At 39.5% G+C, this 24,042-nt stretch overlaps 2 protein-coding genes across 2 annotated transcripts in view; one reads left to right on the top strand and one right to left on the bottom strand.

Moving 5' to 3' along the window:
• The window catches only part of LOC144680299 (chorion-specific transcription factor GCMa-like), a 38,833-nt gene extending 33,746 nt beyond the window's left edge, over positions 1–5,087 (top strand). Inside the window, exons 5-6 of the mRNA XM_078541284.1 lie at positions 2,501–2,623; positions 3,913–5,087. Of these exons, the coding sequence (XP_078397410.1) occupies positions 2,501–2,623; positions 3,913–4,506 (717 nt within the window). The 3' untranslated portion in view covers positions 4,507–5,087. The remainder of the gene's footprint in view (positions 1–2,500; positions 2,624–3,912) is intronic.
• A 3,022-nt stretch (positions 5,088–8,109) lies between these two features.
• Positions 8,110–24,042, bottom strand: part of fbxo9 (F-box protein 9) — a 109,561-nt gene continuing 93,628 nt past the window's right edge. Inside the window, 5 exon segments of the mRNA XM_078541917.1 lie at positions 8,110–8,794; positions 12,614–12,774; positions 13,631–13,727; positions 16,709–16,804; positions 23,104–23,194. Of these exon segments, the coding sequence (XP_078398043.1) occupies positions 8,686–8,794; positions 12,614–12,774; positions 13,631–13,727; positions 16,709–16,804; positions 23,104–23,194 (554 nt within the window). The 3' untranslated portion in view covers positions 8,110–8,685.

Below are 24,042 nucleotides of genomic sequence, written 5' to 3'. Positions count from 1 at the left end.
GTATCACCACCACTGGCCTAACTTCACGAAGAACTGAGAAATTCATAACTGCAATCTCCACCTGGGGTGTAGTTGTTGATGTCTCACTGCTGATTGAATAAGGAGGCTTATTCAAGGTTCTGAACAAAAGGTTGAAGATTGTTCTATGAAAGACATTGAGTTGTCCAAATGCTGGACATCATCTGGGGATTTTTCCAGAATTCTTAGAAGTACACCAATATCTCCACTCAATAACAATGTGTGTTGATTGTGGACAATGTAGAGAGAATCAACAATCTGTTGCCCCTTGTAACGAGAGGAGGAATTCTCCTGCCTTTGATTGGAAGGCTTGTTCCACCTGGGCCTTGCAATTTGATATCTGATGGGTGAAGGGGTATTGTCTGAAGCAGTCTAGATCATCGCCAGCTTCAGTATCCATTTTAAGGTGATATCGAAGCCTTTAATTTGCTGGATCAAGCCAATTAACTTCCCCTAGAAACTGTAATTTTGTCATTGTGTTGATTTCCAATTTCTTAGATGTAGATTGTTTCATAAATACCTACTGGTCTTCTACCTCGATTAAAGTTGTTGGATTTGTAGAATCACTTGAAATGTCCAGTTATCCTGCGCTGGAAGTATTCCATGCCCCCTGTTGGGCAGTCTTGGCACTGGTGTTGATTCTTTGCACCTCAAATGGCTGCTTCCATGGAGTTTCTTGTCCTTTTTCCCAGCTTGGCAGGCTTTCATGTGGATGGGGCCACTGCCCGTGGGACTACCTAGTCAATGGATTCACACGAAGCTTCAGAGTCGCACCAAATTATAGCCTGGCCTGTCTTGCATACCGGACTACATGATCTAAAGTAAGGTCATCTTTTGGTCTGCAGTAAGTCAGAGTTTTTCATCTTGGACGTCCATGACTATGCGATCGTGGATTAGCTTGTCCTTCAGCACTCTGTGTTTTCAAGTAGCAGCTAGGCGATATAGGCCGGTCAGAAGTAATTCAATTGATTCCCCAAGTTACTGGGACCTTTGGTTAAAATGTGCTTGCTCTATTATTAAGTTTCACTTCAGGCTACGATATGTGTCAAAGGCTTTGAAAACAGTCTCAAAGTCCACGCTGGACTCTTCTACTCTCTGCCTCAGGAGAACATCGTCTGCTACTGAACCTATAGAATAAAGAAAGGAACTGACTTGATTTTGCTTTTTTGCGTGAAGGCCCAATGTTGTTCGATACTGAAGGAAATGGTGTTTCCACAGCCCCCATTTCTGGCCTCTCTGTGGGCTTTTGAGGCAGTCAAATAGGTGGGTAAGGGCAGGGAATGCTCACTGGATATGGTCATTGTTACCTCTCTCCAGTTTGCCTCCTCCTTCCATCAGGTTATAAGTAGGAGCTGCTATCAAGTTTTTCTTCACGCTGTCATTCCATTGATAGCACCAACTTATTTTTTACATTGATATCTCCACTGCTGGTTCCTAGGCGTGGTTCTTGGTTACTGCACAGAATGTAGTCAGACTCTGGTACTTTGCTTAACACTTGTTTATTACTACTACATTTAAATAGAGCAGACATTTTGCTCCTGAGCATGGTGTTCCAATCTCTCTCTCCCGAGTCTAACACATGGCTGATTGATATTAGTGATACATCATCATCTATGACATATATTAGCATATCCACTTTGTTAACCCTTTATACTATAGGTTACATTCCTAGTATTTTATAATCATCAGAAAATTGGGATATCCTAGAACATAGCTCAAAAAATGGAAGTAAAAGATATCCATTAATTCCTCATATTTAGACAATTGACCTAGTTTTAAAGATGCTTTCAGTTCCACATAGAAAATGTAAGTTGCTAAGGTTAAATGTCAACAGAATAAATTGCCAATTCAAGGTGATCCCTTTAACTCAGGTTTTCTCCCTCCACCATACATTTCCAAAATACATTGTAGCCCTTATTCTAGCATTAGTATTTAGGTCATTGGTCCTTCAGAGTAACTTGCGGAGAGACATCATAAGTCAATGGTCCATTGAGTTCTGTTTCTGTGCTTCTATTTTCAATTTTGAGAAAGCTGAAAGCTAATGAAATTGATAAGATGCCTATTTTTGGGCAACTTTGGAAACCAGTTCCCTGCCAACAAAAGTTTTTTATTCTTCAGTTAGTTTAATTGCAGAAACCATCCTGTGATAGGTTGAAAACTCCAAGAATTCTGGGGCAGGTAGCGTCTTCATGGTTTTATTCAACTTTGGGTATATATTTTGTAATTTGTCATGGGGAATATTGGGACCCAAATCTAGTTTATGCCTGACAGTATTCACATTGAAAAGTTAATAATCATGACATAATCATTTGAACTTCATCAAGTGATAATATAGAGCTGATCATCAAGACAAAACAGTTGTATGTAATATAGCCCGGCAGATTTTTCATCTGGAAGTGCCTGGCACTTGAAACTAAATTCATTGGAATAACATCTAAAATGCCATTACATATTTTATGCACTCAATTTCATTTCTTGGCAGGCAAAAGGTGTACATGATCACCCCAGACCAGAAACAAAGACAGAAGCTGAAGCAAGGAGATCAATCAACAAAAAAAGACCATATGCTGAAAATGGTTGTTATAAAGACAAAAGGGAACTGCAGGTACCGTGTGCATTGCTGTTAACTGTTCAGCACAAGTGGTGGGGAAACCAATGTGGAAACAGTATAATTAGGATATCTTGATGCCAACAATGGGCAAGATAAATATAGCCAGCTTTGTTTCACAAGTGAAGATACTGTCATTGAGTCAATCTCACTTGAGACAGTGGTTTAAAATGGCTTGCTTTCAATGAGCAGTCTCTTGCCATCAACTTGGTAGCCTGCCAAAATGTTTAACAACTAAATCAGTCAGAACATTCAATGGACAGGAAGAAAAGCACTAATCCAATCCTAAACATTATCACAGCAAGATTTATCACATTAAAATGCAACTTATATCAAAGGGCCCTGGCTTATAAAATAGCACAGGGCATTAATTTTACAGCTAACAAAGGAACACTGAACCAGCGATGCTTGAACAACACTAAAATTGCACATCAAAGGTTTAACTTGAATGAGCAGCTAGGACTTAAGATGTGATACCTACTTTATATTCTGGGCAACTACTACTGAGTTTTTTCCCTTAAGATTGAGTATATTGCATGGTATATAATTAGTTAAGGTTTTAGTAGATCTATTGCATTACTTCGAAAATACAATTGACAGGGAAAATGGGTGAAAAGAGGTGGTTCATTTTTAAGACATCAAAAACCAGGCAAAGCAATATTGAGATCTTAATGTTGCACAAGTTATAGAATCAAGCAAATATGTGTTGGTTGATCTTATGCACACTATTTGGACTGCCCTTTGCCCTCTGCATCACAATGATTTCTGGACAGCCTCTCATCCTATCCGTCATAAATTTTAACAACCAAAACTTTGCAGTCTATATTCTATCGCACAGCAAGCCCCCACTTGCTCATTTCCCAGTTCATATCAGTTTCTAGTCTCTCAATGCCTCAAACCTAAAGTTTTCAACCTCATATTGGAATCCCTTCACGGCCTCTCTCTCTCTCTCCCGTTCTTAGTAACCTTCTCCAGCATAACAACATTCCCACCAAAGTCTCCATACTTTGGACTCTGACCTTTTATGCACCCCCTGCCCATTCCCCTGCCACTTTGGCTTCCAGAACACATGCTCTGGAAATTCCTCCTGAAACCTCTCTGCCTATTCTCCTTCTTTAAGGCCCTTCTTAAAATCTACCTTTTTTCCATCACCTCTGCTGATATCTCTTTTGCTCATCGAATCAGTTTACTAAATTCTTTTATGTAAAAAATGCTATATAAATGTAATTGTCATTGTTATAAATTGTATGCCAAATTATTACTTATCATATATTTTGTTTGTTCAGCTGTTAACAGGGGCAATTGAAAATGAAGGATCTCTGCCAACATTTACCTCTAATCCAAAAAGTATTTTGTCCAATCTCTATGTAAATGGAAATCTCGAAGATTGTGTGGCAGTTGAGAACATCTCTGCTAGTCCATGTTTATCATATCCGAATGGGCATGACTTCGGAAAGCCCACCTACCTTTATGATCCGCATTGCGAAATGGATATCAGCAGATTCTATGGTAGATGTACACAATTTAGTGCAGGGTGCCATAATCCTGGGAATTATGGTGGCCCAGGAACAAACTGCAGTACAAATTTTGAGTGTGGAGAGTATCCCAACTGGAATAAAATTACATTGGGAAAGAATGCTTACAGCAACTCTTTTATTAGATACTCTCAAGGTTCTTCAGATCCTTGCAATGAAAATGCCAGTCCCAAGAACCTCAGAGACCCAACACAGAATGCACAAACTGCAATAAACAACATGAACAAAACCATGTACCAGACCTCTAAGCCCAACCTGGATGAATATAGTGATTATCTATACGATGCTATGTTCCTGCAAAATCAGAACAGCACCTATGTTCCTGCTGCTATTTATCCACTTTAGGGTCTCTCCAGGTACAATCACCATTAACTGCTATAGAAAATGAGGAGGGCAGAAACATACCAATTCTACCAATAATAAGACTTCTCTTTAACCTGTTGATTCTTAACTAAAACATCTATGAACTGAAAGTTACTTAACATTCCTACTGGAAGTTTTTAACATCAACTCAAACATAAAATGCTTTTAAACATTAATGAAAAACAAAAGAAAAACACGAGATCATATATCGGTTCAAATCATGCTGAAATTTCTGCTCTAGATTTTATGGTAAATATTGGGTGAAATTGCATCAGCTTTACATGAAAAATCATCAAAAATAGTAACTCAGAAGTTTGAGGAATATGGTAGCATGTTTGCAGTGTATCAACAATGACTAAGATCATGATTCTTGCTGGTACCCTGTATGACATTCTGCAGCACAGAAACACATTAACGTTGACAATTGTGTTATGATCAAATTTCTATAAAATGTAACACTCCTTCAGTTCATTAATGTACATAAATTCAGATGACATTCATCCACATGTAAAAATAAGTGGCTGACATATTTGTCACTGACATAGGATGTATGGTGCAATGAATTAATGGTTGTAAAACGTTTCCTGCTTTTCAGACACGTTACCTTAGGATTAATTATAATATACTAGCAGATTATCTTGTGCAGAAGTAAAGCCTTTGCATGGTTGATAATTAAAGAAAACAAAGATTCAAGAGTACATAACTATCCATATCTGATTGTTCAGAAACCCAATTACATTAGGAAACCTGTATTCTCAAACTACATATGAAAGGATGCCCCTTTGGGGATTTCTTTACTAGGGTCTCAAGTGCTCTTATTACATTTGACCTATGTCGTGTGTCATACAGGAATCATTTTTGATCACCACAGACAGCAAAAACAGACAGCACATTCTTCTAAACTTTCCACCCTAATAAGAGGGACATTTATCACCTTTTTAAAAATATTTGCCTCTGTGCCTCTTTTTTGATTACAAGTACTTTGCTTTGTGTCGTTTTATTACAATGCTTCATTTTGAAATTCACAATGTATATTACAAAATGTTATCAAATGTCAGCATCAGCCTGAAGATTGTGTTCATACAGTTGTGATGCCATTAAAAATATCTACATGGATAAAGCAACATGATGTATTGCTATTTGAATACAATCAAGTAAAGCAATTTAAGAATATATCCTGAAGTTCTTGATGAGCTCAATTTTAGTTAGGACCAGGGTTCATATTAGCTTGCTTTTACATTTAATTTGTTGCAACACACTACCACTTGTTCTAAATTAATGAAGGTGGTTTGTTTGCATTTAATCAAATCTGTATGTCCTAAAGAGCTGTTGTTGGATGCTTATTAAATGGCATAACAATAGCAATAACAAGTTATTCTGGTTCCAGTTTTCACCATTTATTAAGCTAATGCCACATTATTCATCAGAAGTGCAGTATCAATAATTCTGGAGAGCAGTTAATGGCATACTATTCTGGATTCAAACTGATTAGATGAAAATTTCTGTTCCGTCAACCTCAAAAGGCCAAAAGTATTGGCAGTGTCAATCCAAATTTTTGGGGACATATATTTACAGAGAAAAATGTGACAATTTGGCATTAATTTGAAATCTTCCTCTGAAAAACATTAAATTGCAGAAATGGTCAGAACTCATCTTTTAAGGTGAGCTGGTCAGTGCTGGTAGCCCAGGGCTGAATTTTGCTATTGGGGGTGAAGTTCCACTGTCAGGGGTGAAAGCAGGAGTGTGACCCCGCTCTGGGGGTGCCGGGTGGTGGGGGGGGGGGGGCACAGCAGGACTCTGGGGTAGCGTTTAACTGAGGGCTGGCAGCTCAGCATCACCATCGCGAGCAACAGCCATTACTGAAGTTGCATCACCAGGGCGAGAGCGCCTCAAAGCCGGGGCACCCTCAAAGAGCAGGTGGATTATTTTTTAAACAGCTGGGGTCACTCAGGACCTGGCAATGAGGTAGCTCATCGGGTACCGGTGCCACCTTGAGCTTGGGGGCCACTGCCACAGGGATCCCTTTGGGGGCCATGGAGCACCCTTAGAAGATGCCTCCTTCCCAGGAACCCACTGGGAGGCCACCAGGGTTTGCCTGGCAGCTCCCCCACCCACCCAAGTAGCAGTGGAACTTCCCAACGTGGGAAAATGCCAGTGGGTTGGGAAGTGACCTTTAATCAAGCAGTTTAAGTGGCTCAATTAGCCACCTGGCTGTTGGCCACACTGCTAAGGTTCTCACTGCTGGTGTTATGGCAGCAGGAAGATGTCAAGCTCCCCTCCTGAAGCCTTCCCCCACCATATTGCCAGCCCCCCTGCCTCCCAGCCCATCTCCAATGGGCCTAGAAAATTCAGGCCCTAGACTTTGAAAGGCTGGTGCTGCTCCTATATTATAATGGGGAGAAAAGGTTTTCATGATACCCAGGTGCCTCAGTGTTGGTGGGTAAGATTTTGTCAAAGTGAATGTCTATAAGAGTAACATCCCTTCTGAATGCAGTTCCTTATTTGTTTTATCACAAAAGCTTTATGAGCATTTCAGACATGTGATATCTAGGCTTTCAGGATTGTGCATGGAACTCTGCTTCAGAAACTTCCTTTCAGGATATGAAGGGATGATGCAGTAGCTCTGTCGGAGAGGTCAAGTAAAAGGTAATAGAGGAGCATGTCATGTCCGCCATTAATTGAGTTCACTGAAGTTTTGGCCTGGTTTACACCAGTTTTTTTTATTTGTTCATGGGATGTGGGCATCGCCGGCTAGGCCAGCATTTATTGCCCTTGTTCAGGGGGCATTTAAGAGTCAACCACATTGTTGTGGGTCTGGAGTCACATGTAGGCCAGAACAGGTTAGGGTGCCAGATTTCCTTCCCTAAAGGGCATTAGTGAACCAGATGGGTTTTTCCTGGTCAGAATCACAGAATCAGAATCACAGAGCAGAAGAGGCCCATCGGCCCATCGAATCTGCACCAACACGTGAGAAACACCTGACCTACCTACCTAATCCCATTTACCAGCACTTGGCCCATAGCCTTGAATGTTATGATATGCCAAGTGGTTGTGGTCAGTATTTAATTCCAGATTTTCACCATCTGCCGTGGTGGAATTTGAACCCAGGTCCCTGGAATACTAGTCCAGTGACAATACCGTTATGCCACTGCCTCCCCAAGTGACAACACATGAATAATTTAAGGAAAGGCACAGAACTGCAGTTGATAATAGAAGTCTGCACCAGTACTATTGAAAAAATCTTAAATCAAAACTTGTATTGCTGTAAAAGTAAAAAGAATAAAAATTAAATTTTAAATGGGAATAAATCCCATAAACCCTTACCCCACAAAGAGGCATTTGTGATATTTTGAGTGCATAAATGGGAACCATGTAGTCAACCATAATATAAAATTCTTAGGGGGTGCTTGTAGTCATTTGAATTGCCTCATTAGATTGACTTAGCCCATCCAAGCCTTTAAATGTGTGGGGATTCAGCAAATAAAAGAAAACACTGAGATGCTGATTGTCCAGCTTTTTGCACCATGTTTAAAATGCCACAAGCCTAGTAGTGTCGAGAAAGCATTCAATAAAGAAACAGCAAAGTCAATTGGAAGAAAACATTTATTTTCCTGTTATCCAAACATAATTTCAGTTTAAGTAAATAATAAAAAAAATCTCTAAATCCATTAAAGCTTTGAAGTCAGAAGACATGAAGAGACAATGACTGCTTTCCTGCAGAGTCTCAGATAACATGAATAATTCCATTTGTAGTAAAAATGAGACAGTTCATGGACAGTTACATTTCTGTGACCCGGTGTAAAAATTCTAACAGTACCAAGATATTGCCAGTAAAATTGAAATAATGCCACCAATGATAACAGCCTCAAGATTTATATTTAAACCCCAAGCCTAATTACGGATGTTTGAAATTTCTTTATGCATATCACTTAAAGAAATCGATCTGTGACACAACACATTGAAACTTTGATTGAGATTTCAGACCTTATTTTTGCAATACTCCCAGCACTTTAAAAATAATGCACTGATTCAGCAATATCCTATACAAACTCAGAAAGCAGTTTCCTCTTGTAGAGTTAATGCCATTCCACTCATGCAAAAGGTAGAAGATAAAAGTGCTCTGCCATGAATCTAAACCCTAAACTGACAGATTGGATCAAATTAAAGAGGGGTTTCAGCAAATGCTGTAAAGCTCTTCACACGAGCAAAGAACAAAGGTGTGTACATTTTATCGATGTCAAATGTGGTAACAGCAGTCTCACCAGTGGACCTAAAAAATGAAATTTAAAAATTAGACATACTTTGCAAATTCTGTTATTATTATCCTCATTATCCTGAAAGTTAAGTATGAAGACAAGTGTTAGGTTAGTAAATGTTAGTAACTATTAAAACTTTGAAATATTTCAATGGAATTTCTTTCATAAAACATTAATTCCTGTATTTAAACCAAGAGTTAGCATGGTATCATAAGATTTAGATTAATAATGGAGAAGAGCAAGGAACAATCAAAGTAAAACTTCTAAATTGGTAGAGGGCTAGCTAACTTCAACACGATGAGAGGGGATCTAGCCAGGGTAAAATGGAGTCAAAGGCTGACAGAAAAAACTATCATAGAACAAAAGCTGTTCTTTAAGGAGGGGATACTTCCAGTATAGGCTAGGTACATTCCAACAAGGGCATACAAAATCCTTTGAAGTCCATACTGTATTGTATAAAATCTCGAGCCAGCTTTCTTGAAAATTAATCTACAATCTGTACGCTCCTGCATTAGAATTTGTAAAATGTACTTGTACATTTCAATCTCTGGGTGCAACCTGCAGTTACAGAGCAAAGGCAGCCTGAATCTGGATTAAGGACCTGACCTGACACCGGAATGAAGAGGAGCAAGACTGACACTCAGCTTGTATCTGTAAGATGTACAAGTTTAGTGTTCAAGCAAAGCTGATCATCTTTGCATTGACTCAACTTGTAGTGTGCTGCACTCCTGACACGAAAGCCCTGCTCACACCCAAAGTCCTTTGGTCAAAGTCGCAAATGATATCCCTGAGTGTGAAAATGTGGCATTTTCCATTCCTGACATATTTGCTTTGTTTGACACCTATGCCATCCCCCTTTGTTTCACAACTCCATGAAACTGGTCTTCAATGGCTCCACTCTTAACTGGCCCCATGCATCCAGCTCACATTCAGAAATGGTTTCTCTTCCTGCTCCAAATAGTCACTCTGGAGTTCCCGAATGATTGATTCTCGTGCGCCCCATCCTTCATCCAGCTTTTTCCTGTAGTGTCATTTGCACATTCTACATGCATGCTGATAACTTGTCAACCACAAATTTAACATTGCACTGCAAGGAAACCAACTCTGAGGAAATAAAAAAAGAAAAGAGAAAACTTCGACGACAGGGGCTGCCTTGGAGGGGGGGGGGGGGGGGGGGGCGGGGGGGGGGGGAGGGAGGGAGTTGACGCGGGGGAAACTACAGAGTGTAGAGTGGCAGGGATTAGGTTCTTTGCAACATTCCACATATACTTTTACTTACAGCCTACCTCCCGCCTTAGACTCAGGCCTAATTGACCCCCAACTGCCCAAGGCTCGGGGCTGAATGTCCCTCCTGCACGAGACTTGGGACTGAGTGACAACCCCCGTCCCCCCAACCCCCGCTTTGGGCTGCCGGACTGCCCTCCCCTTAACTCAGTTTTCAGTGGGTCCTCTGCTCCTCCCCCAGGTTCCTTGGCTCCAATCCTGAGTCGTGGCCAAGTGGGCTGATGCCACGGCATGCACAAGCACCAAAGGTACAAGGGCAACTACAAGAGGAGACTGCCCAGCAGTTCCCTGTCACTCCTCCAGAAATATGGGGCAAATGGTGACGGAGGGAGAAACAGTATGGGACGTGTGACAATCAGCTAAATTATGGGTCGATTCTGTAAAATAATGGACGGTTGGTCACCCCGCTGTGCTGTCAGACCTTAAGGATTGTAAATGTTATCTGTAGCACTTGCTAAATGGGTTAATAAAAGTAGAGTCATTGCATGGCTGAAGGAGGGAAGAAATTATATTCTTGAGGAATTGGAGCAATTTCTGGTACAGGAGAATGCTATACCAATGGAATGGACTTTACCTGAATTGAAAAAGCATCAAACTCCTTTTTCAGAGATTAAATAAAAGCAGTGGGGGATAGGTTTAAACATAGTATGGCAGAATCTTGGGGGAAGTCTAGGTATGAAACTGCTGGTAGGGAGTAAGATTAATTAAGCTATTGTGACAGAAATGAAAGGCTTAGCAGATAGAAGTAAAAGGGAAAGTATATGAGCTAGTGAGATAAAAGAAAACTTGTTGCAGGAGGACAAGTTATATCAAAAACTTAAATGAGAAACTAGAAATCAGAATAGGGGTCAATGCTCTAAGCAGAAGCTAAAGTCAGGTTGAGTGGTATTTATGTGAATGCACAAATATTCAAAACATTATTGGAGAGTTGGAATCGTTAATAAAGTAGTAGCTATAATAGAGAAATGGCTGAAATTTGAACAAGACTAGGAACTTAGCATTCTTGGCCACAACATTTCAAGAGGGAGAGAGAGCGAGAGAGAAAAGGAGAGGGAAAAAAAAGTGTATAATGGTGGTGTTACTGGATTCTGTCTAACTTAATCATGTGCAGGGGGGTGTATTAAGAATCCAAATGGATACATTTAAGAAATGGTGCCTCCCTTGGTGTACATTATAAGCCATCAAACAGTGGAGTCAAAAGAAGAGGGGATAATCTCCACTTACTTAAGGGAGATATATAAGAAAAACAGGGCAACAATGTTTGTTGATTTAAAGTATTCCATCGTGATCTGGAACATAAGTAATGCCTGTGGTCAAAGTGGAAAGTACATGCAGGACAACTTTCTAGATGAGTCAGTTTAACATCAGGGTGGGTAAGGTTTTAGAAACAACAATCAGGCAAAAAGCAATCAATTGGTACTTGGAGAAATTTGAGTTGGTTAAGGAGAGCCAGCACCGATTTGTAAAAGGCAGATTATGTTTGCCCAATCTAATTGAAGTTTTTGATGAAGTAACAGAGAGATTAGATGAAGGGAATGCAATTGATGTTGTCTATATGGATTTTAAGAAAGTGACAAAGAGCTACATAAAAGAACAAAATTGAAGCTCATGGAATAGAAGGGTCAGTGTTAGCTTGGATAAAACAACTGGCTCAAGTTCAGTGGTGTTCTCTAAGATTCAGTGCTAGGACCACTGTTTTTATAAATAGCTTGGATATTAAAATAGAATAAAATTTGAAGATGATACCAAACATGGAGATGTGGCAAAAAGTGAGGATGATGCCACTGGCTGCAACAGGACATAGTTGGACTAGCAAAATGGGCAGGCAAGTGGCAGATGGAATTTAATAAACAGAAGTGTGAAGTAATGCATCTTAGCAGAAGGGATAGGGAAAGGGAATAAAGACTCAATGGCACAAATCTAAAGAGTGTGCAGGAACAGAGGACCAGGGTGGGGCGGGAGTTCATATGCATGGATTTTTGAAGGTGCTGGCTTCTCTTCCTGCTCTAAAATTCAAACTACTGATGTCATGGAAGAGCTAGTCCTTCTACACCACATGGCAACAGTCCCATCATGTGGCAGTCACCTTCTGGTGTCATGGGGGCTTATTCAACAGGCATTTTAATTCTGGTCAAAGTTGGCTCACTCTAGTTGTGGGTGAAAGACATTTCAGACTATTTAACGTAAAGTTAAGTGAGTTTTCTTTAGGCTATAGGCCATCTTCTGGAAAACTAAGCATTTTACAATGCTGGATTCTCATACTGTCTTTGTCCAGTGACTTCTGCTATGAAGTGTCCATTACTGGATGTCAGGTAAGTACTGGAACATGCCTTTATCTCCCCAGTCTCTGGCGAATGGCTTACTAACTGTCTGGATGCAATCATGAGGAACAGACACTTACTGGTAGGCAGCAGACTGCATGGAATCACACCCCAGGAAGATTCAGTGCTTTCAAGTGATAGCTTCTCAGAGGCAAACTGCTGAAAATATCCACTTTAAGGATTATTATAAAATTATACCAATTATTGCAGCAGCACACTAATACTCACTTATAGGTAATCAGGCATGAGTGGTGAAGCCAAACAAGTTTGTTAAATCGCTGTCGACCACTGGAACATAGTTGTAATCCCACGTGAAAACTATGCTCTGTCTCAGGAGCAGAAGCAAGAGTGCGCCGATGATATCTGTATTTCTGATACTCTGCAACCTTCTGTTTAACAAAGGAGAACACAAATCACATTTAAAAAAAATTAACATTTCCTTTGAAAAAGGACAAAAATGCTGATTTATATTTGCCATTCTTTAACTACAAGAATTCCTGAAACTATGTTTACAATAATTATAACAAGGTAAATGTAAAAAAAAAGACTATTAACATTTGCAATGATGAAAACGTTAAAGGAATACAATATAACACACAAGTTATTTTCTTTCTCTTCCTGGGCTGGGAGTTTCCTTGAAGCTGCTCCAGCTTGGTCACTAAGGAATTAACAGCAGCAGATTGTGAAATGCTCAGAGGAAATTCCTAATCTTAACCTCTCTACTTTTCTAGCTACTATCATTTTCAAAAATAATACCCAACTAGCAGTCATAGTCAGGCTACTCAACCTGAAGGAATTCTATCCAATGGTTTGATTCTCTATTATTGTCATTACCATCATGTAACTAATATGAACATCGAAGACACTTCTCGGTACAGAAAGTTCAAGATCTGGAATATCAAGGCTGACTTTCCTAACCTGACAATGAGGATAAAGGCAGTCCAGCTGTTCCATCAGATACTAGCTCCAATAACACAGAAAGGGACTGAATTTGAGGCCTTCTTGCTCTTTAATGAGTGCCACTGATCCATTGTGTTAACTGTGTCTTAAAATTTCTAAACTAACAGTTAATTACTCCTTTTCTTTGAATATTTCTTAGTTATTGTTTCTCAAATCGTGAAGTTATGTAATTACTTTTTGAAACAAATGAAAATTTATGCCACATCCATTGATTTCTAAAAATCATTTTCTGTTTTTCATCTGTAGAATGGTACAACTCCAGTCACTCAGTCATCCACTACCTACCTCCTCCTTCTTCTTCTTAGCCAGGACAGCAAATACTTTGGTTTGGTTATCTGTTTCTTGCGAGAGCCGATAATGACCAAAGAGGACAGCATCCATTCTAAGGTGAAGTAGAAAGAATGCTCATGAATGAGCCACTCCCAAAAACTTCCATGAGACTAATTCACAAATCATGTCAGCACAAATGAAACTAATGCATGTGACTTGGCTTTAAAAACCACTTTCGTTCAGTTAATCGGTCTGTCTACTTTCCAACTATTGCTCAAACATCTTGATGGGCAGCAAATACTTTAGTTTCAAATTTCTAAAACTAATTTGCATCATACTCCATCAGTAAAATAGAAAGAAAATTAAAATATAACATGTTCGAAATGCACAAAAGGAAGAGTCAGGTTATTATACTTCTGGAGTTCGCCCAGAATTCCTTTATTTAATAGATATGGCACAGAAGGCAGCTAATTGACACATCCTGACTGTGCTAGCTCTTTGAGTGATCAAACAATTTCATTCCCCTGCCCTTTTCCCTCAGCCCTACAAATGTTTCCCCTACAAGCATTTATCAATTACTACTTTGAAGTTATTATTGAATCTGCCTCCACCACCCTCTTAGATAGTGCTTTCCAGATAATCACAGCTCACTGTGAGAGAGAAAAAATGCTTCCTTATATTGCTTTTGGTTCTTCTGCCAATTACCCTAAATCTGTGTGTTTGAGTTACTGACCCTTCTGCCAACGAAAATTTCACATTATTTACTCCATTAAAACCCTTCATTATTTTGAACACTTCTATTAAGTATACCCATAACCTTCTCTGCTCGAAGGACAACAATTCCAACTTATCCAGTTCTCCACATAACTGAAGTCCTGCATTCCTGGTGCCTCTCTAATAAATCGCCTCTGCATCCTCTCCAAGGATTTCACATCCTTCCTGAACTGTGGTGCTCAGAATTAGACATATGTTCTAGCTGGAGCTAAACCGATTTAGAAAGCACTGGCAGAACATCCTTGATTTTGTACCTTCTGTATTTATTAATAAAGCCAAGAATCCCATATTCTTATTTAACAGCCATCTCAACTTGTCCTGTCACTTTCAAGGGTTTGCATACGTTTACACAAGATCTCTCTGTCCCTGCACCATCTTTAAAATTGTATAATTTAGTTCATAATGTCTCTCAGCATTCGTCCTGCCAAAATCAGCCACTTCACATCTCTCTGCATTAAATTGTATCTGACATGTGTCTGCTCATTTCACCAACCTGTTTTCCTCAGCTAAGATCTTCCTCAGATTTCCAAGTTTTGTACGAACTGTATACTTGGACATTATTCCTTGTATACCCAAGGTCATTAATACATATCAAAAAGAGCAGTGGTCGTTATATCAACCCTTGGGGAACACCACTGTAATACTTCCTTTCAACCTTTAAAACAACTGCTCACTACTACTCTCTATCTGTCCCTTTGTTAAATTTGAATCCACAGAGCCACTGTAATCCCACAGGCCTCAATTTTGCTAACTAGTCTATCTGTGGTACTTTATCAAATGGCTTTTGAAAGTTCATGTACATAAGAACAGGTATCAGCCATTAAGCCCCTTGGTAGTAGCACAAACCTCACCCCACCCATTCATGGGATTTTGGGTCTGCATGCCTCTCCACCCTCTCCCCGACTGTATTTTGGTGACAGCAATCCGATCCTGCCCACTCGAACATATAATCAAATTGGTAACCCTGTAGAATATTTCTTAGGATGACTCTTTTTCATAGGTATTCTAGTTTCAGCCCTCATTGATGCTATTCTTGGTTAAGCACCACCTTACCCTGCCCAGACTTTATCCTTTATACTTTTCCCGCAGTCAGTCTCTAGATCCAGTAACCAACCTTGCCCCGAAGGTGTTCTTTTACAGTTAAATCCTTTTCATAGCTGTCAGAACTTCCATGGCCTACCTGCCACTCCAACTGCTGTCTCATTTCACATCCTGTATGGTATATCCTCTTCCTTTCCTCTCCTTATTTTTCCCTCACTCCTAATCAGATCATACCTCCACTCTTATTCTCCTTCTTCCCATCTTCCTCCTCTCCTCACCACACCCTCTTTCATCGCCTTCCTCCACCCGCTAGTCCTGCTTGAGCTGAGCTCTGGATTAGGTCTTGCCAGCCTGCGTACAACCCATGGAAAATTGAGTAGTACATAAAAGTGTTATAAATAGCACGTACCTCCTACAAGTCTCACACTTTTTCCTATTATCCTTGATTTGACAAAACAGAAATTTGGTTTGACATCATGTATTACACAACACAACACCCCTGTTCTTATAACAATGCATCTTCTTATTCACCATGAGCAATACCATGGGATATTTGATAGATCTGATACATAGGGGTGAATGTCCCACCTAGAGCGGGGATGAGGGTGTGGTGGAGGCTAATGGAGTGCAGAGACCAAGAAGATTGAGAGGCTTGGCTTGCAGTTGGGCAGGGACAAGTCTGGAGAAGGCCTATCTTGTCCTGCAGCCTACACCCCAACCAGCTTAGTGAGGTGGGAGGAAGTTGGTGGACTTGGGGGAAGGGCTGCGGGGTGGAGAAATGGGACATTGTCTGATCAAGGGGTTGTCCAGGAAGGTACGCTGAATCTAGCAGGTAGGTGGAAAAGCACTTACCTGCTAATCCAGCATCCCCACTCCTCGGTTTAGCTTGTGGGTTTACTGAGGACCGCGAACACCAGCCATCCACCATGAACTTTCAAATGGTGAATACAAATGAGGCACGCAGCTGCATTCCAATATTTAAAATGCCAGCCTGCTCTCCTTGAAGTGGGTTGGTCGCCTGTCCTTGTTAAAAATGAAAGTGGGTGGACTGGAGGGGAGGGGTTGGGGCCAGGATGCAGGCTTATAACACTTTAATCCCACTAACAGACACAAACCTTCTTGCTTTTTGAGGTTAAAATTCCCTCTGAAGCATGCACAGAACTAACAATGCAACATGAACATCTGTTGTCTTACAGTGCAGACTGCAAATATTAGCATCATTTTAGAATCACATGGTATGGTTGATCGCTGAACTTCTGAATACCACTTGATTATTACCTTGGAGACCTGACGGACAAACGGGGGACTATGGATTGAGGATCCTCTGGCGTGGTCAGCATTATTACCTGACTATCTGGGAAGAATCGCAGATATCTGGTAACATGAAAAATATCAAACAAGGATCAATAATTGTAACTCCTGCACTCGTAACAGGCATGGGTACATTGTAAACCTAAGTTAGATCCATTCTTTAATTGAAAAACAATTTCTTTGAATTTCCCATTACATCTTCCATTTTCATAATAGCAGGAAGTTTTAAATAGGATCCTTCATTAGCCTCACAACAATAACTATGTCGTGTGGCATTAGATATGAAATTTAACACATGGATCAAAACACCAATATAACATAAGCAAAATTCATCAAAAATGCCCACGCAAAAATATTGAGACATTTGTTCAAATAAATTTGATAACATGACTGTGAACACACTGAACTACAAACTGAAAATTCATGAATTCAAAATCTATTCAAAGATTCTTTGAGTCACAAGAGCAAAAGAGGTAAATAATGGGATTGTGTTGGAGAAAACCAGTCAAAACAAAACAAAACAAAGCAGTAAAAACAAATAAAACTACTGTCCTCAAATAATTTTCTCTGTAGGATATTGTTTCAAGTAATTTTAATATTTTACTCAATATTTTCTTTTCTCATGGCTCCCTCCAACTAAACTGTTGTTTCTGTAATTCTCAATTGTAAACTGGTACTAAAGTCGTAAAGGAATTGAAAACCTGAAACCAGTTAATGTCAAAAATGAGACATAAATGCATTTAAAATCTGCCACACTTGCAACCTCTAGCAGATCCAGTGAAATGACTCTCTGTCTTGGCTAATTTCACAAATTTTCAGCTCACACATTGAAAAAAAAATCAACCAATTAGTGCTACAATAATGAAAGCTAATTAAATTCAAGTTGAAGTTTAAAGCACAACTGTTCTGCCTTCTTTCTTTTATTTTATTATTCTGCTGGAAATTCTTATCTAACAACACAGCAGGAGTATATACCACATGGACTGCAACAGTTCAAGAAATCAGCTCACCACTGCCTTACGAACAATTAGGGATGCGCAATAAATGCTGGTTTCACGAATAAGAAGATATAAAATGACTCCCACTACGTTTATCCCCCCAAGAAAATCTATAAACTATGTATAAATCCCTATCAGTCCCACCATTTTCATTTTCTATTCTAATATCTCATTTATCTTTCATACCTCAATATGTTCTTATAACTTTTTTTTTCCCACGCATGAAGCAACACTGATTACACTTTAAAAGTAAGTCTTTGACTGTGAAATGCTTTGGAAAATCCAAAGCATATGATTGGTGCTATATAAATGCTTTTTTCTTCCTTCCCCCAGATTCACACTATTCATTCAATTTGGAACTGACCAGTGATGTATTTTGGTCAGAAGGATGAAGTGAGGCAAAATAAACTAAATAGATGCGAATGCCTTGGACAGGGTGCAGAGATTTACTATAATGGTCCAGGGTAAGGGACTTCACTTACGTGGAGAGTGAAGAAGCTTAGATAGTTCATTTTACAGCAGGGAAGGATATGGGGAGATTTAATAGAATAGTTCAAAATTACAAAGGGTTTTGTTAAGAGTAGATAGGAAGAACCGTTTCCATTGAAAGAAAGATCAATAACCAGTGAACTCAGAGTTAAGATAATTGACAAAAGAATTAGGTGGGAGATGAGAAATATTTTATACTGCAAGTTGTTACTTTGTGGAATACACTGACTGAAAAAGTGATGGAAACAGGTTCAATCGTAACTTTCAAAATGGTATCAGCAGGGTGCAGTTTTTAGAGCAATTGCAGACGATGGGATAAATAGTCATCTTTTGGGGGGAACTATTGGATTTTGTGATTTATTGCTGAAAAAAGACATGCCTACGCTTGTTGTCTTGCACTCATCAGGACACTTCGCAAGAATACCAATATAAGGGGAAAACAACAATTTATACTGTATGTGAAGAGAGTGCTATTGGTTGGCAAGTGGCGTTGCCAGGGAGAATGCACCAGCTTGACCCTGATTGGTCAAGGCATTGCCCTGAGGAATGAGTCAGCGAATGGCTGTCACTTATTTTGTTTAGCTGAAAGAGGCGTAATGTGTGTACATGTTCTTTCTGTCTGCAAAGAACAAGTTGCCCTGTGTATTAATATATGTAGCTTCCAGTACACGCAAATGCACCACACTGCAAGCCTGACTGATAATCTTAAATTGGCTGTCAGCGCAATTCTTAGCACAGTGAGGATTATTTAGCAAGTGTTGTCCAAGCGCGGATTCACATCTAATGTTGGACACTGTGTTTTGAATTTTGCAAGCACTGGCTGATTGGGTATGGTCTGTACCCTGCCCGTTGTGAACAGCAGCTGGGACATGCTGTTTGATACAATCCGCCAGTCTTTGGGACATACGGCCTACATACCTAGTATCACACTGGCACTGAAATTCATATATCACATTATTCATTTGTATGATAGGCAGAATGTCTTTTTGGCTTGATGACAGCATCTTGCTAGTGGCGAATACCACTCGTGTTGCTACTACATAGTAGCAGCGTGCAACAGCTGTGTACTGGAATATACATAAATTAATACACAGGGCCCTGTTCTTTGCAGACAGAAAGAACATGTACACACATTGTGCCTGTTTCAGCTAAACAAAATAAGTGATTGCTATTCACTGACTCATACCCCAGGGCAATGCCTTGACCAATCAGGGTCAAGCTGCCTGGTTTAAATTTCAAACTATGCTCAGCACTTAACTGTCAGTCACCATCACTGGTGCATTCTCCATGGCAATGCCACTTGCCAATCAATCAGCACACTCTTCACATACAGTATAAATTTTTGTTTTCTCCTTATATTGGCATTCTTGCCAAGTGTCCTGATGAGTGCAAGACGAAAAGGTTTTTTTTAGCAATACTCAAGTTCTATAATACCAAACGACTGTGTGTGATTCATGTTCTAAATGTTATTTTCAGGCATCCTTGGTGTAATTCTTGGAGAACTGCTATGTAGATGTATCTTGGAACAAAATATTTTTGGTTGAAATGCAAATGGTTTTGTTTCTTCCCAAAGTGATTTAGAAGGTATTTTTGAAAGGACTAAAAAAAAATTTCAATATAATTTGTTAAATAACAAAGAAAGAGAGAAGTTAATTAGAAAGAAGAAAATTACATTGGGGTAACAAAAAAAATGGAACTGTTATATAGATTGATGTACACTACACATTTGGTTATGTATACAGGTTCCTAGCTAAGCTTAGTGAATATTGCATGTTTGGTTTTTATGTACATCCATGAACATTTAGTAAAAGAAAAACAAAATGTTGTGCAAATCATTTAAATTTTTCTCCTCTTGAGCCAGCCACATCATTCACCATATCCTAAATAATTCAAATATCTTCCAATACCACTACAGCAGTAGGCTTCTAACTATTCTTATATATGAAGTTACATTCATTACCATTCGTAAGGAAAAACTTGCATTTATACAGCACCTTTCCCAATCATGGGACATCTCAAAGCACTCTACAGCAGCAAATCTGTACACAGAATGATCCCACAAACAAAACAGTTCAGCTCTTTTCAAGAAAAGGTGTTTGTTGAGGAACAAATGTTGGCCAGGATGCCAGGAGTGCTCCCTATTCTTCAAGTTGTGTCATGGAATGATTTTACATCCACCTGAAAGGGCAGAGGAAATGTGGCTTAACTCAGTCTGAAAGATGACACATCTGACAGTGCAACAGTCCCTCAGTGCTATAGTGAAGTGCTATCTGTGATTATGTATCTTGCACAACCTTCTTGATCAAGAGATGAGAGTGCTATCATTGAGTTAAGGATTGACACCTAATTGTGACATTTCAGTATATCTCCTTAAAAAAATTATAATCACAAAGGGCCATCAGATCAAAATGATCATATCATGAATCTCCCAATCCCCTGCCCCCAGATTTAAACTACCTGGCCATGATCTCAGTTTCTGACCCCATATCCTCTCCAGCACTAACACACCTAATTACACCTCTGTAACATTACCTGACTCTGCCCTTGCCTCAGCTCATCTGCTGCTAAAACCTTCATCCATGCCTTAGTTATCTCTAGACTCGAATTCTCCAATGCTCTCTTGGCTGATCTCCCGCCCTCTGTAAACTTGCGTTCATTAAAAATGCTGCTGCCAGTTTCCTAACTCGCAACAAGTCCAGTTCCCCCATAACCTTTGTGTTCACTGACCTACCTCGTCTCCAAGCCCACCAACACCTTAATTTTAAACTTCTCATTCTTGTCTTCAAATTCCTCCATGGCCTTGATCCTCTCCATTTCTGCAACCTCTTCCAGCCCCACAAACCTTCAAGCATTGTGTGCTCCTCCAATTTGAGCCTTTGATGAATCACTTATTACTTCGTCATTGGCAATTGTGCCTTCAGCTGTCTACACCCAAAGTTCTAGAATTCCTCCCTCAAACTTTCTGCCCATCTCACCTCCTTAAAGGCACTGCTTAAAACCTATTTCTGTGACCTTTGTCCCAATATCTCACATGGTTCGTTATCAATTTTGTTTGGTAATGCTCCTGTGAAGCACCTTGACAAGTTTTACTATGTTAATGGTGCTTGATTGTTGCTTGATCATAGGTCACTAGAACCAAACCAGAGTCAGTCCTTGCCCAATATCTAAATAAAACAGACTTGCTTGCAAGGGTCAATGTCTAGTAATCAGAATTAGGAGTCCTGGCTAATTTTCTCCTTCCTAGGTGAAGGACATAAAACAAATTATAGTATGAATTATAGGGTTCTACATTGCCTCTCCCAGATAATTCAGTTCAAATGCAGATTTAACTTGAAATCCTTCCTGGCTTGCAGGTTTCAGCACGACACTATGTGTTGCATGTACCCACTGAACCACAGAGAGGTGTCAACTTCTGTTTTGGAAAACAAAGGTTCTACCAAAAATGCCAGTAGAAATTTAGCTACTTTGAGAAAATCTATTATGTGGCTCTCAGAAATTAGTATTTAAGACCATAAGACATGAGAGCAGAAATTAGGCCATTCGGCCCATTGAGTCTGCTCTGCCATTCAATCATGGCTGAAAAGTTTCTCAACCCCATTCTCCCGCCTTCTCCCCCTAACCTTTGATCCCCTTACCAATCAAGGACCTATCTATCTCGGTCTTAAATACACTCAATGACCTGGCCTCCACAGCCTTCTGTGGCAATGAATTCCATAGATTCACCACTCTCTGGCTAAAGAAGTTTCTCCTCATCTCTGTTCTAAAAGGTCTTCCCTTTACTCTGAGGCTGTGCCTTCGGGTCCTAGTATCTTCTACTAACGGAAATATCTTCCCCACGTCCAATCTATCCAGGCCTTTCAGTATTCTGTAAGTTTCAATCAGATCTCCCCTCATCCTAAACTCCATTGAGTATAGGCCCAGAGTCCTCAAACGTTCCTCATATGTTAAGCCTTTCATTCCTGGGATCATTCTTGTGAACCTCCTCTGGACCCCTCTCCAGGGCCAGCACATCCTTCCTGAGATATGGGGCCCAAAATTGCTCACAATATTCAAAATGTGGTCTGACTAGAGCCTTACAAAGCCTCAGCAGCACACCCCTGCTTTTATATTCTAGTCCTCTCGAAATAAATGCCAACATTGCATTTGCCTTCCTAACTACCGACTCAACCTGCAAGATAACCTTAAGAGAATCCTGAACTAGGACTCCCAAGTCCCTTTGCACTCATAATTAACTAATATTTCGGTGATGTACTTTTGATGACCCAAATTACTTTTCTGATACTAAAGCAAAATACTCTGGATACTGGAAATTGGAAATAAAAACTGGACCATTTCCAGCATTTTCTGTTTTTATTAAACAATTATATCAGAAAAAGTATCAGTTAAAAGGCGAATATTATAATTGGGAGGATGCCAAAAGTAAACAGCAGTTCATGGTGGGCACAAAATGGTCAAAATCTCGAGATGAGCATTTAGGATGCAAAGGCTTGCTAGGTCAATGGAACCACTAGCTGACTGGACCCACTGATGTTGACAGCTGAACTCCGCTAACTTTAAATGTTAGGTCTTTATGTAGATGTAGGGATATGATCTAAAAATTGAAGTTCTCGCCTACCGATTAAAAACACATGAAACACCTAAACGGAAATTTTTCATTTAAAAGTATCACCTTTATCTTATTTGCTCAACTCTACAAGTTATATTTAACTAGTATGTTATAAACTTTGCTACTGTTATGAGATTGACTTCAATCAAACCAACCCAGGAGGGAACATGTCCACGATAATAAAACACCTGTGTATTTAGGGTTTTGATTACCTATGTATATGTCATTTTCTGCTAATGATCTTTTCTTTTAAAAGAGAGGTAATGTACCTGTAATATTCCACCTGATGCCATGCCCTGTAAAAACCATCCAGAGACTCCTCTCCTTGACGTATATAGGTTGTCTTGTTGATATAAACACCTACAAAAATATCAGCATTGTTAGCAGGTATCAAGTATCAGTCCATCATAAATCTCAAAACAGTTGAATTATTGCCATTACTCTGATTTTTTTATTTTAAAATATCTACTTTTTTTTTTACATGCTTTAGGAATTTACTTTGAAGTTAGCCAAGTGAAAATAGTTTGCTTTAAGTGAATTTAACTGAATTTTTTCTCCCGATAAGAATTGCATTTTTTTTTAAACAAAGAATGAGATCATCATTAAAATTTACAAATTCTCTAGTTACTTTGATCCTAACCCTTCACAATTAGTGGATGACAAAAGCTCTAAGCAATTTTCTACATAAAATTTCTCCAGTCAACTTGCAATTGCTAAATTGTTATTACAATCCTGAGTACAGGACAAAGAATTGTACAAAAGGCAAGAAAACCACAAGCTTACGGATCATTGAAAAAATTGGAAAAAGCTTTGATACAGCAACGAGGACAACAACACTATCTTTAACTACTGGAAGAAACACTGAAAAACAGCACTGAAAAGAAAGCAAAAGGTGCAATGTGCAGTGCAAAAACTAATGGTAGGGAAGAAAAAGGTATCTATCTACACATAACAAGTTGAACTGTGGCTATGCTCAGTAAAAATTAAATAGTTATAAAATATTGAACAGAAGTTCCTCCTGGAACATAAGAAATAGAAGTAGGAGTGGGCCATGCGACTCCTCGAGATGGCTCCACTGCTCAAGGTCATCACGGGCGACATTCTACCTCAACTCCACTTTCCTGCCCCACCTTTGTTTCCGAACTACACTTCCACACCCAGGCATGTCTGCAGATTTTTTACATACTTTGCATGATATATGCCTTCCA

This window comes from Cetorhinus maximus, chromosome 5, assembly GCF_964194155.1.
Source record: "Cetorhinus maximus chromosome 5, sCetMax3.hap1.1, whole genome shotgun sequence".
Taxonomy (NCBI): Eukaryota; Metazoa; Chordata; class Chondrichthyes; order Lamniformes; family Cetorhinidae; genus Cetorhinus; species Cetorhinus maximus.
This window is presented reverse-complemented; position numbering and strand designations above follow the sequence as displayed.